We start from the raw sequence: 14,524 nt of genomic DNA on the forward strand, positions 1-14,524 counted from the left end.
AGTCATGACGGAAGGGAAAGCAAACACATCCTTCATATGGCGACAGGAGAGAGAAGTGCCGAGCAAAGGGGGAAAAGCTCTGTGAAAATGGAGGAGGTAGTTTTCAGGTTCTGGTCACTGACTTCGCCCTTAAACAGAAAGATATTAAATCATGCTCTGCACTCTGAATTTGTGTTTTTATTTGTATAATAATTTTCATCCTCTGACTATCCCTCTACCCCTCCTGTTCCTTCTCTGCTTGTTCTATTAATGTCAGCACAATTGGAGATAGAGTGGGACATGATCCTACTTAATTTGGAAAAGAATATGGGGGCTATAACTGTTTGCAATTTGATGCTTTGAAGTAAATGGTATTTTTGGAGAGGAAACTCTTTTCAGAAAGTATCTCACAACAGGGTACTGAGATATGCTACAACATGGATGAACTAAAAAACATTAAGTGAAAGAAGCTAGATGCAAAAGATTGAATCTTTTATGTATGAATTGTATGTGTCTAAATGGAATGAAATGTCCAGAGAAGGCAAATCAGTAGAGATAGAAAGTAGACTAGTGGTTGCCTGGGGCTGGAGGTGGGAAGGAGGAGTGACCATAAATGGGCACGAGATCCTGTTGGAGTTTTGGAAATGTTTTAAAATTGGATTATGATGATGGTTGCACAACTATGTAAAGGTACTACAAATTTTTAAATTGTACATTTAGAGAGAAAAATCTCTATGGTTTCAACTAGATCTTTTAAGACCTCATAGTATCCAATGAGATTGTTTTCCTCTCAACTTATTTTTATTTTTTATTTCTGCAGAGTGAAACATTGAGATAAACTTCTGTTTTATATTATTTCCCTTTTCTGTGTCTTGTATCACAGCTCTCCATCCTGCTGAAAAACCAAGATGATCTTGATAAAGCAATTGACATTTTGGATAGAAGCTCAAGCATGAAAAGCCTTAGGATATTGCTGTTGTCCCAGGACAGAAACCATGTAAGTAGCCCCTGTCATGGTCTGGCAGCTGAAGACAAAGCTTGCTTTCCTTAAGGAACTTGTCTTGCCCCCTTGATAGACGTTTTCATTCCTCAGCCACTGCCAAATTGAGAGCATAAGCACAGCACAGCCCACTTGTCAGCAGCCAGTGAGCATTCTGCATTTGATTTCACCGAATAGCCAGATTGTCAGTGTTAACATTGCATCTAAAGGTTATTTGACTTATGATGAGGGAGGAAGGAAAATACTTTATGATAAAGAATAAAATTCTTGTGCTCTAAATTTATGTTTTTTCAATTAGATTTTGACCCCAACAAGAGAAATTTGATTTGTTTGGCAGAGCCAATTAGAAAGACTGTCGGCCGGGCGCGGTGGCTCAAGCCTGTAATCCCAGCACTTTGGGAGGCCGAGACGGGCGGATCACAAGGTCAGGAGATCGAGACCATCCTGGCTAACATGGTGAAACCCCGTCTCTACTAAAAATACAAAAAAACTAGCCGGGCGAGGTGGCGGGCGCCTGTAGTCCCAGCTACTCGGGAGGCTGAGGCAGGAGAATGGCGTAAACCCGGGAGGCGGAGCTTGCAGTGAGCTGAGATCCGGCCACTGCACTCCAGCCTGGGCGACAGAGCGAGACTCCGTCTCAAAAAAAAAAAAAAAAAAAAAAAAAAAAAAAAGAAAGACTGTCAAGGATTTGAGACTGTTATGCTTTATAAACCCAACTCCCACAACTCCTTGCCTTTCCTTTAGGACACTTGTAGGAAACAAACTTTTCCTTTTGTTCAGTGGAAAAAGCCATGGGTTGGGAGCCTCTTATAATTTATCAGCTTCTGCTTTACCCAATGGCAGGCGGTCTGTGGGGTGTCAGAAATGGGGAATTATCACTTACGCACAGTTTCCTCTCCTGAAGGATTCCTGGAGGCCTGCATTTCACAAGAATGCTTGCAATCTGTATCTGTCTTCCAATTACTGATTCCTCTACCAGTTTTCTTCAGATGCATGTTTCTGAAGGTTTCTTGGCACCATTTCCTTTTCTTTATGTGGACAGCCAACATGGCAGCATAACTATGGGTATAGTGACTAGGACAAAGTTTAGGTGGAATGCTGTGCATGCTGACCATTTCTTTTCTTTATTTTTGAGACAGAGTTTTGCTCTTGTTGCCCAGGCTGGAATGCAATGGTGTGATCTTAGCTCGCTGCAACCTCCGCCTCCTGGGTTCAAGTGATTCTCCTGCCTCAGCCTCTCGAGTAGCTGGGATTACAGGTGCCTGCCACCATGCCTGGCTAATTTTTGTAGTTTTAGTAGAGACGGGGTTTCACCATGTTGGTCAGACTGGTCTCAAATTCCTGACCTCAGGTGATCCACCCACCTCGGCCTCCCAAAGTGCTGGGATTACAGGCGTGAGCCACAGTGCCTGGCCATTTAAAAATTTTTTTGTAGAGATGGGGTCTCACTATGTTGCCCAGGCTGATCTGGAATTCCTGAGCTCAAATGATCCAACCACCTTAGACTTGCAAAGTGCTGGGATTACAAGTGTGAGGCACTACACCCAGCCTGTGATGAACATTTTTCTATGTTGTAATTATAATTTGTAAGGATGCGTGTTTCACTTGAGTGGATATACCATAATTTAATTAAATAACCATTTTTGCTACTGTTGGGATACTGAAACTGCTCCTGTTTTTTGCATTTATAAACATTACATTTGGCCAGGCGTGGTGGCTTACGCCTGTAATTCCAGCACTTTGGGAGGCCGAGGCGGGTGGATCATGAGGTCAGGAGATGGAGATCATCCTGGCTAACACGGTGAAACCCTGTCTCTACTAAAAATACAAAAATTAGCCAGGCATGGAGGCGGGTGCCTGTAGTCCCAGTTGCTGGGGAGGCTGAGGCAGGAGAATGGTGTGAACCCTGGAGGAGGAGCCGGCAGTGAGCCGAGATCACACCACTGCTCTCCAGCCTGGGTGACAGAGCGAGACTCTGTCTCAGAAACAAATAAAAAATAAAATAAAATAAATAAACATTTACTTTTAAGAGTAACAATGGTAATGTTGGTGATGAAATCTTTTCTCCAGAACTTCCTCACCTAGACTTTAGGTTTCTTAATAAATGGAAGAATCATGATCTAAAATTGCTGTGTGCTCAGGAATCCTCACCTCTAGAACAGTGCTTCTCTAACTATCTGTGGTGAAATACCAGTTTTGTTCTTTTCATTTCCAATCTGTCATGGACTTTTTTTTTTTTTTTTGAGATGGAGTCTCACTCTGTTGCCCAGGCTGGAGTGCAGTGGTGCGATCTCGGCTCACTGCAACCTCCAGCTCCCAGGTTCCAGTGATTCTCCTGCCTCAGCCTCCTGGGTAGCTGGGATTACAGGCACACGCCACCACACCTGGCTAATTTTTGTATTTTTAGTAGAGACAGGGTTTCACTATGTTGGCCAGGCTGGTCTTGAACTCCTGACCTTGTGATCTGCCTGCCTTGGCCTCCCAAAGTACCGGGATTACAGACATGAGCCACTGCGCCCGGCCGTACCAGTTCATTTTTTAAATACAAAAACGGAGAAGTGAAATAGAAAAATAAACTAGAGGTATATATAAGGCTACAGTTTTCATTAGTAGATTCAATAGACATAAAATCACTCTGCCACATTGCTCTAAAGTTTTTCAGAGGGCCCTCTCCATTTCTTTACTTACATGGTGGAAGAGCAGGACGAGCAGTATACCACAGTGTAAGGACTGGCACCAGCCCAAAGATCATACCTTAAGTACACTGCTCCAGGATAAAATATTACCTGGTCTTCATCACCAACGGCCCCAGAAGAGGGATCTTAGAATTATTGTAGTCCTTAGGAAACCTCATCCGGGTTCCTCCACAGTTGGAAAAAATTAGAAGCCAAGCAGAAAGTATAATATTGTCCATGAGGAGAACTTGTGAGTTGTTGTATCATTCTATTCCCCGCAGCTTCGAAGATAACTGAGCTAGAAAATGTCCAGAAGACAAAGTTTTCAAGGAGTTGGAGTCACTTTCATATATGAATAGTGTAAAAGTTTAGAACTCTTGGCTGGACACGGTGGCTCACGCCGGTAATCCCAGCACTTTGTGAGGCTGAGGTGGGTGGATCACTTGAGGTCAGGAATTTGATACTGGCCTGACCAACATGGTGAAACCCTGTCTGTACTAAAAATATGAGACTAGCTGAGCGTGGTGGCATATGCCTGCAATCCCAGCTACTCCGGAGACTGAGGCAGGAGAATTGCTTGAACCTGGGAGGCGGAGGTTGCAGTGAGCTGAGATTGTGCCATTGCACTCCAACCTGGGCGATGAGCGAAACTCCGTCTCAAAAAAAAAAAAAAGGTTTAGAACTCTTTAGTCAGGACAGACAGCCTAAGCATATATAATCAGAGTCTTTAGTGCATTTAAGAGCATGGATAATGAAGACACAGATTTATTCACCTAATCTCAATTTGGATGAACTTCTTGAGTGTTGAGCATTATCTTAGAACAAAAAAGAAATCATTTGTATAACAAGTGATAAGCCAGGCTGGGTAACTTAGCAAGACCCCCATATCTACACAAGTTTTAAAATCAGTCGTGGTGGCAAATGCCTGTAATTCCAGCTACCTGGGAGGCTGAGGCAGGAGGATCACTTGAACCAAGGAATTCCAGGCTGCAATGAGCTATGATTGCACCACTGCACTCCAACCTGGATGATTGAGCAAAACCCTGTCTCAAAAAGAAAAAAGATGATATATGTGGCATCTATTATTCTGAAATTGTATAGCTTCAAAGCAGATTTTTAAAAGGGCTTTAATAAATTCATGGATGGCAAAGCTGTAAATTTAATTAAATCACCTCAGATGCTTTCACAGCTATCATAACTATCATGGTCTTCCATGCAAATATCTCTTGGTACCACCATTAAAACAGAGGACTGGACAGGATGCTCTTGGTGATCCAGTGTGCCATTTCTTATCTTACGTTCCCATGTAACAAACTAAAGCAAGCTCTCTCCCCGCTTTACCTCCTCCCTGCATCGTTGAATCCACTTGCCAAATCTTTTATTGAGATAATTTGTGGGTAGACTTTTTCCTATCTTCCAGTCACTGAAATCTTGATACACGTGGTTTCCTGGTAATTTTTCATATTGTTTGTGTTAGCCACAGCACACTTCTACCCAGAGTCCTTTAGTGAGGTTTTCATGGAATGGTCACTGTCTTCTATTTGTTGTCTTTAGAATGTTCTGCTAGCTACACAGTTCATACCTGTGGGCTCTCCTGTCACTCTATATATTCTCAGGCATAGTCCCACCTTCCTCCTTCCTCTCTTTCCCACTTCTGAGTCTTATTCAAGGTGTCCTAAACGCTTTCAGCAACCTTATTTTTATTTACTATACCATTCTCTTTGCCCCCTTAAATTGAGGTTTTCAAAATTTGGCTGAGTATTACAAAGTATCAGTGCTTGGACTCTTATGTCCAGAGGTTCTGTTGGTCTGAGGTGTCAAAAGCTCCACAGGCGGCTGGGCACAGTCGCTCTCCCCTATAATCCCAGCACCTTGGGAGGCCGAGGTGGGCGGATCACCTGAGGTCAGGAGTTCAAGACCAGCCTGACCAACATGGAGAAAACCCATCTCTACTAAAAATGCAAAAAATTAGCTGGGCGTGGTGGCACATGCCTGTAATCCCAGCTACAGGGAGGTTGAGGCAGGAAAATCACTTGAACCCGGGAGGCAGAGGTTGCGGTGAGCCGAGATGGTGCCATTGCACTCCTAGCCTGGGCAGCAAGGGTGAAACTACGTCTCAAAAAAAAAAAATTAGCCAGGCATGCATGGTGGTGCACGCCTGTAATCAGGAGGCTGGGGCAGGAGAATCATTTGAACCCGGGAGGCGGGTTCTGTCTCTAATAAAAATACAAAAAATTAGCCGGGCGTGGTGGCGGGCGCCTCTAGTCCCTGCTACTTGGGAGGCTGAGACAGGAGAATGGTGTGAACCTGGGAGGCAGAGCTTGCAGTGAGCCAGATTGCGCCACGGCACTCCAGCCTGAGTGACAGAGCAAGACTCCGTCTCAAAAAAAAAAAGCTCCTCAGGCAATTCTTGTGGGCAGCTAGGGTTGAGAACCATTACCTGCAATTGAGGCATGACTCACTTCTAAGACCTGGCTACTCGAAGTGTCGACCATGTAACAGCAGTGTCAGCATCACCTGGAACCTGGTTAGAAATGCAGGCTCTGAGCTCCACCCCAGACCTACCGAATCAGAATCTGCACTTTAACAAGATTGCAGGTGATTCATATGTACATTAACGTGTGAGAAGCTCTGCTTTGAGACCTTCACTGATTCTCTTCACCTGCTTTCTAACCTGTTGCCACAACCTCAAGCCTTTTATTTTACAAATCTATGCTTGTGCTGGCCATTGAAATTCAGCTTTTAGATTTTTTATTTATTTTATTTTTATTTTCATTTTTTGAGACAGAGTCTTGCTCTGTTGCCCGGGCTGGAGTGCGGTGGTGCGATCTCGGCTCACTGCAAGCTCTGCCTCCCAGGTTCACACCATTCTCCTGCCTCAGCCTCCCGAGTAGCTGGGACTACAGGCGCCCGCCACCACGCCCGGCTAATTTTTTGTATTTTTATTAGAGACAGGGTTCCACTGTGCTAGCCAGGATGGTCTCCATCTCCTGACCTCATGATCCACCTGCCTCGGCCTTCCAAAGTGCTGGGATTTACAGGCATGAGCCACTCCCGGCCTAGCTTTTAAATTTTCTAATTGAGGGCCGGGCGCGGTGGCTCAAGCCTGTAATCCCAGCACTTTGGGAGGCCGAGACGGGCGAATCACGAGGTCAGGAGATCGAGACCATCCTGGCTAACATGGTGAAACCCCGTCTCTACTAAAAAATACAAAAAACTAGCCAGGCGAGGTGGCGGGCGCCTGGAGTCCCAGCTACTCGGGAGGCTGAGGCAGGAGAATGGCGTAAACCCGGGAGGCGGAGCTTGCAGTGAGCTGAGATCTGGCCACTGCACTCCAGTCTGGACGACAGAGCCAGACTTCGTCTCAAAAAAAAAAAAAAAATTTTCTAATTGAGGGTTTAGATTGTATGTCCTTTGGTACACATTTCAAATTCACGTTGCCATGATTTATTGAATTCCCACTATGTGTAAGGCCCTGCATTCAGGCAGGTGGCAGGGTGCTCATCATTCACCTCTTCTTTGAGTGCAAGGCTGTGGCCTTCCCTTGCCCTTCACTTGCCTGCCTCCCCAGTAGTGGCTTTGACTGTTGTTTCCTTTTTGACCCTTAGCAGAGAGCTATTGCACATTGGAGGCTTCAGCAAGAACATTCACTTCCCCTTGGTTCTGACTTCCCGTTAGAGCAAGGCAGTTTTTCAAGACAACCTGCATGTGATAAGTCTGGCAAGGGGACTACGGGAGGTTGCTTGGCAGCTGAACTCTCCCCTGAGAGCGGGAAACCTTTTTCCTGGAGGACAGGATATAGAGTTTGTTTAGATCAGACTTTTTTTGTTAGGGGGAGGTAGAGGAGATAGAGGAGCAAGTAGAAACTTTGAACCAACTTGTTTAAATCCTGAGCTCTCACCCCCGCTCTCACCAGTGCCCTGCTTATTTGTAATCACATCCTGACATCACTTGATTACCTCCAGGGTTTAGTTTTAAGCTTTCTCGGTGCAAAGGCCCCCCTTTGTTGCTTAGTTTTCTCTGTGGTGGCTGGACTGGGCCGGGTGGAAAGAGTGAGTGGGTGCTGGGAGGATTGCTGACCCTCGTCTCAGGCCCTTGACCTCTGTCTGGCAGAATGGTACTTATGATAGCTTTTCTCAATTGAACATGATCCTGAGATGATTTACATGTAAACCCTGGAATCTTCTTTTTTTTTTTTTTTTTTTTGAGACGGAGTCTGGCTCTGTCGCCCAGGCTGGAGTGCAGTGGCTGGATCTCAGCTCACTGCAAGCTCCGCCTCCCGGGTTTGCGCCATTCTCCTGCCTCAGCCTCCCGAGTAGCTGGGACTACAGGCGCCCGCCACCTTGTCTGGCTAATTTTTTGTATTTTTTAGTAGAGACGGGGTTTCACCGTGTTAGCCAGCATGGTCTCGATCTCTGACCTCGTGATCTGCCCATCTCGGCCTCCCAGAGTGATGGGATTACAGGCTTGAGCCACCGCGCCTGGCCTCTGGAATCTTCTTAATGTTCAGGGAGTGATTATGGTTGGGAAAAAGAAGCATATTGAGCTACTTTTAAACATACATATATAAGCTGGGCATGGTAGCATGTACCTATAGTCTCAGCTAACCTGGAGGCTGAGGTGGGAGGATCCCTTGAGCCCAGGAGTTTTGAGTCCAGCCTGGGCAGCATAGCAAGACTCTGTGTCAGTCAATCAACCAATAAGATTAAATACATATATAGCAACCAGAATTTTGTTGGGGAGGCAAGTTGCCATCATTCATTTTCTATTCTGACTCCCTCTTCTGCAGAAATAATTTTCTGCTACTCTTCCTAAACTCTCTGAAGAATTTTATGAGAGGGTATTTACAGCTCTCTTTTGTTTTGCAGATTATTACAGGAATGCCTGTTATTCCTCCATGTCTGGATCATCACCTGTTAAACTGGGGCGCTAGGTCTCAGCGCTCATATATCATTGAAGTTGTAAAACTACATTGAGCAAATAGTGGTTTGCGGAGACAAATAGAGGAGTCAGATTTGGGGGAAAGCTGGGTAACTCATGTATTAAAAGCATGAAGGTGGCTGAGCGTGCAGGGAGTCCTTAGGAAAAGGGTGAGAAGGCCTTGATAGGCCTGACTGTGTAAAGATTTAGCTTGGCCTTTTTCCTCTTCTTTTACAGAACAGTTCCTCTCCCCACTCTGGGGTGTCCAGACAGGTGCGGATCAAGGCTTCCCAGTCTGCAGGGGATATAAATACTATCTACCAGCCCCCCGAGCCCAGAAGCAGGCACCTCTCCGTCAGTGAGTATTTCACCCCTTTTTTCTCGCCCTCTATTTTATCTGCCCACATTTTAAAAAAGCAACAAGTATTTGTTAATTAAATAATCATCAAATATTTATTGACTATTACTCCGTGTGGAGTAATCCTCTATGCCTTTATTTAGAGAGGAAAGGCAAAGAAATAACTGGGATGGTATCCTGACTCTCAAGGAACTTAAAATATAGTGATGTAGTAGTGTGATTAAATTCCTTTTAAACATTCCTGAAAAAGTGATCGCCTCAGACATCTACTTGAAGACTTCCAGCTGTGTTACACTCACTTTTGACCATTCTTGTGAAGAATAGAGACTTATAAAGTTAGGAGTCAGGTCTAAGTTTGAATTTTAACCTTAAACCTCTTGCTTATGATTCCCGAGAAGTCTTTATACTTCAGGGAAGATGCTGACCAATGAAACTTTTGAGAGAGTCAAGCTTAGTTGTCTGGGAAGGAAAGGAGACTGTTGACATAGTACAGTCATTTATCTGTATTTGTAGGAGATTGGTTCCAGGACTCCTGTGGATGCCAAGATTTGTGGATGCTCAAGTCCCTGAAATAAAATAGTGTAGTATTTGCATATAATTTACCCACATCCTCCCTTATAGTTTAAATCATCTCTGGTTATTTATAATACCTAATATGATGTAAATATTATGTAAATAGTTCTTATGCTAAATTTTTATTTGTATTTTTTTTGCTATTGTTATTTTTTTTATAATATTCCACATATTCTCAATCTATGGTTGGTTGAATCCACAGATGCAGAACCTGCAGCTATGGAGGGCCAACTGTATATAAAACCCTCTGCTAACTAGTCAGAAAGCTCTGTGGCTGCTACTAGTCCTTCCCAGGACAGGAATCTAAATCAGGCCTGTGAATTATTACTAGTTAATCCAGGATTCCTGTGGATCCCACTTTTGAGAGTCTGGGGAGAAAGCCCATTTCTTGAATTGTGAAACTTGTATCAAAAGGGAAATCTGGCCTTATCAAACATCGTGTTGAGCCTGCTGCCTTAATGTTGTGGAGACCCCTGCTGCTGCTAGAAAGCCAGCTTTGCCTTATCCATATAGGTAGGATTGCTTCAAATTGAACTGTCCTCTGAAAATCCTGAGCTGAGCTTGAGAGATCTAAGCACTGTTTCTGAGTTTGTCTGTTTGCAATATGCCTTATGAGGGAGTTGCAGGAAAAATATGTTGCCGAGGTACTGACTTTGCCTTATTGAGTAACTTCTAGAATCCAGGCAAGTACTGGTACTAAGTATTGCCAGGCTGAAAGTCTGTATATGCATTTCAGATTTCTGTAGATAATTGGGGGATGTGTTGGTTGAGGAGGGAGAGCTAGTACCCTAGCAAGGAGAGCCTAGCCAGAGCATCTCTGGCCCTGGAATCTGGGTGCCTCAGAGCCTGGGAAGCTCTGCCAGTTTGGCCTCTGTTCCATAGTCCTTGTGGAGATTGAGGGGATGGAGGCGGGCAGCATGGTCCCTTGTAATCAGTAAGGATTGATGGGGCAGTAACTGGGTCTCCTGCACCCAAGCAAGAACCTATGATATGTGCATGGAGGCAGGGGCTAATACTCAGCTACTGGACCCTTCCTCCATGTTATTGGGAGCTATATATAGAAATTATTTTCCTGGCTGAGAATGCTGAGGAACGAGATTTCTGTGAAGTAGTTCCTGTTTATCTGGAAAATGGGCAACACAGCCTCTTAGCATACCTAGATCCTTCCTTCATTCAGCAAAGCATTAAGTACCAGCCATTGGGCTGAGATGAATGCTGCAGCGAAGCATGTGGAAGAGCAAGGGTGGCTGGAGCAGATTCAGCCTGGGAGAGAAGGGCTTTCACAGAACAGGCAACACCAGAGCTGACACTCCAAGGAACATTTACTGAACATCAAGTAGAGATAGATATCTCAGGCATAGTAAGGAGCACCTGCCAGGCTGATCACAAAAGAACTTGGTGGGTTCCAAGAACCCCAGGGACTTTGGAGTGTGTGTGGGGTAAGGTAGATGTGGCAAGAGAATGGATGGAACCTGTGAGCCTTTCCATAGAGCCAAGAAATGGGAGAGATGATTTCTAACTGGAATGATCTGGAATATGCATTCTGAGGGAAGCTGTCCCAGCTGGACCTTGAAAGATTATGGAGGATTTCCATAGGAGACAACGGGAGAAAGGGCTTTTAAACTACGTCTGTGGAGAGCTCACTATACTTCAGGTCCAGGCTGGCTGATACATTTGGAGGAGGAGTAGAGAAGGCCAAGAAAAAGGATGCCTGGGTGTTTTCTAAGGGACTCTCAACTGCACTTAGGCTTTTTTGGTAGGCAGTGGGAAGCCACTGAAAATGTTTGCCCCTGATACCCATCACCATTATAATATTTATCATATTGTCTTTTTTTTCTTCGAGACAGTCTCACTCTGTCACCCAGGCTGGAGTGCCTTGATGCCATCTTGGCTCACTGCAACCCCTGCTTCATGTGCTCAAGCAGTTCTTCTGCCTCAGCCTATTACAGGTGTGCACCATCATTCCCAGCTAATTTTTGTGTTTTTAGTAGAGATGGGATTTCGCCATGTTTACCAGGCTGGTCTCAGACTCCTGACCTCAGATGATTGCCTGCCTTGGCCTCCAAAGTGCTGGGATTACAGGCGTGAGCCACCACGCCCCAACTATCATGTTGTCTTATCTCTCTTCCATCATTCTACATTTTTGTTCATTCATTCAAAAGATAATTACTGGCTGGGTATGGTGGCTCATGCCTGTGATCCCAGCACTTTGGGAGGCTGAGATGGATGGATTGCTTGAGCCTCAGGAGTTTGAGACTAGCTTGGGCAACATGGCAAAACCCCTTCTCTACAAAAAATACAAAAATTAGCCAACTGTGGTGGTGCGTGTTTGTACTCCCAGGTACTTGGGTAGCTGAGGTGGGAGGATCACTTGAGCCTGGGAGGCAGAGGTTTCAGTGAGCCATGAATGTGCCATTGTACTCCAGCCTGGGCAACAGAGCGAAACCCTGTCTCCAAAAAAAAGTAATTACCAGAATATCTACTATGTGCCAGAGATATGGGAAGCAAAAAAGACACAGGCCCTGTCCCTGTGGCCTTTGCAATCCATGGAAAGACTGACATTTACTTGTTATGATGCCATTAATGTATAATTACAAACTGTGACTGAAAGGTGTGTGGTGCTGCAAGTGGGCTATAACTAAGAAATGGGCTGGGTATGGTGGCTCACGCCTATAACCCCAGCACTTGGGGAGGCCAAGGTAGGTGGATTGCTTGAGGCCAGGAGTTTGAGACCAGCCTGGCCAACACAGTAAAACCCTGTCACTACTAAAAATGCAAAAATTAGCTGGGCGTGGTGGTGAGTGCCTCTACTCCTAGCTACTCAGGGGACTGAGGCAGGAGGATCACTTGAGCCTGGGAGATCGAGGCTGCAGTGAGTGGAGATTGCACACTGTACTCCAGCCTGGGTGACAGAGTGAGTGAAACTCTGTCTTAAAAAAAAAAAAAAGAAAAAAAGAAAAGAAAGAAAGAAATGGTGGACTATAACTAAGGGATGGGACCTGATCCTGATCTTGGGGCCAGGAATGCCTTAGGCATGAATGAGATTTGGGAGTTAGGCAAAAGGGATGCAAGGGTTCCAGACAGGGGATGTTACAAGAGCAGAGGCCTGATGGCAAGAGGAAGTGTGGTATGTCTGAGAAATGGAAAGAAGTCTGGATAGCTGGAGAGCTGGGAGCAAGGGGAAGGGGAGAGCAGGATGAAGCTGGGGAGGGAGGCAGAGCCTTGTGGACCCTGATTAAGATTCTGATCATTGCATGGAAAGCAGTGAGAAGCTACTTTAGGGTTCTTAAGTGAAGAGGAGTGGGTGGTGTTACATGTTCATATTTGTATTTTGAAAAGATTGATCTGGCTGCAGTGTGGATAACAGATTGGAGGGGGCAAGAATGAATACCAGGGAACTGCATTAGGCTAATGCAGTGGTCCAGGTAGAGAAAACTGGGGCTTGGAGTAGGCTGGTGAAGTAGAGAGAGGGAAGGAACAGGTGAACTTTTAGAGGTAAAACCGACAGAACATGGCGTTTTGTTTTGGTGGTTCTCAAAGTGTGTTCTGGGAATCCTGGGGAGTCCCTTGGGTCCTTTGACCCTGTGAGTTCAAAATTATTTTCTTTTTCTTTCTTTTTTTTTTTTTTTTGAGACAGTCTTGCTCTGTCACCAGGCTGAAGTGCAGTGGCACAATCTCAGCTCACTGCAACCTTCACCTCCCAGGTTCAAGCGATTCTCTTGCCTCAGCCTCCCAAGTAGCTGGGACTACAGGCATGCACCACCATGCCCAGCTAATTTTTGTATTTTTAGTAGAGATGGGGTTTCACCACATTGGCCAGGATGGTCTTGACCTCTTGACCTCATGATGCACATGCCTCAGCCTCCGAAAGTGCTGGGATTACGGGCATGAGCCACCACGCCTGGCCCTCAAAATTATTTTCATAATCATGCTGAGACATGACAGTTATCTCACAAGTGTACAGTGGAGTTTTCCAGAGGTCATGTGCCTGAGGTGATGTCATCACTGTACTGGCTTAAGGGCATGTGTGCTTGTATATGATTGTATTCTTAACATTTATTTTTTCCTCCACTGGTTTCTCCTGAGAAAATGTTTTTAAAGTTTCTGAGTTTTAATTTCAAATACAGTAAATATCAGTTGATACATCCCACATAAATAAAAGCGAAGTGCCCTCAGTTTTAAGGTGCAAAGGGGTTCTAAGACCAAAAGGCTTAAGAATTACTATAGTATTGGATTGAATTTGCAGGTGTTTTCAGGAGGCTAAGGTGGGAGGATAGCTTGATTCCAGGAGTTTGAGCTCAGCCTAGGCAACATAGTGAGACCCAATCTCATTTTAAAAAACAATGAGGCGGGGTGTGGTGGCTCACGTCTGTAATCCCAGCACTTTGGGAGGCCGAGATGAGTGGATCACCTGAGGTTAGGACTTTGAAACCAGCCTGGCCAACATGGTGAAACCCCCTCTCTACGAAAAATACAAAAATTAGCTGGGCGTGGTGGCATGCGCCTGTAATCCCATCTACTAGGGAGGCTGAGGCAGGAGAATTGTTTGAACCCGGGAGGCAGAGGTTGCAGTGAGCTGAGATGGTACCACTGCACTCCAGCCTGGGCAACAAGAGCAAAACTCCATCTCAAAAAAAAAAAAAAGAGAAAGGAAGGAAGAAAAATAATTTGCAGATATTGAGAGAGAGGGAGGTAAATTACTGCTTTGTGGAGATGAATAAATGGCATCGCCTTTCACTAAGACAGGAATATTGAAAGAGAGTGTGGTTCCAGGTGATGGGAAGGGGCAGACTTAATGTTTTAGACATGTTGGTATTGAAGTGCCTCTGATATAGCCAACAGGAGATATCAGAGAGGCAGTTAGATATATGGGTCTCTAGCTCAGAGGGGAGAAAATCAGGGCTAGTGAAAAAATATTGGAAATTGTTATGTTGAAACCATGGGCCCAGGGGAGAGTGCCTAAGCAGAGACTATAGAATGAGAAGAAAAGAGGGTCCATGATTGAGCCTTCGGAACCCA

The 14,524-nt window shown here is 45.0% G+C and overlaps 1 protein-coding gene across 4 annotated transcripts in view; it reads left to right on the plus strand.

Moving 5' to 3' along the window:
* The window catches only part of LOC105483039 (mitogen-activated protein kinase kinase kinase 3), a 76,112-nt gene that overhangs the window by 37,952 nt on the left and 23,636 nt on the right, over positions 1–14,524 (plus strand). For all 4 annotated transcript variants that reach the window (XM_024793188.2, XM_024793189.2, XM_024793190.2 and 1 more), the window contains 2 exons: positions 863–976; positions 8,812–8,932. In XM_024793188.2, coding sequence (XP_024648956.1) covers positions 863–976; positions 8,812–8,932 — 235 coding nt within the window. The remainder of the gene's footprint in view (positions 1–862; positions 977–8,811; positions 8,933–14,524) is intronic.

The sequence above is a fragment of the Macaca nemestrina genome, chromosome 17 (assembly GCF_043159975.1).
Source record: "Macaca nemestrina isolate mMacNem1 chromosome 17, mMacNem.hap1, whole genome shotgun sequence".
Classification (NCBI taxonomy): Eukaryota; Metazoa; Chordata; class Mammalia; order Primates; family Cercopithecidae; genus Macaca; species Macaca nemestrina.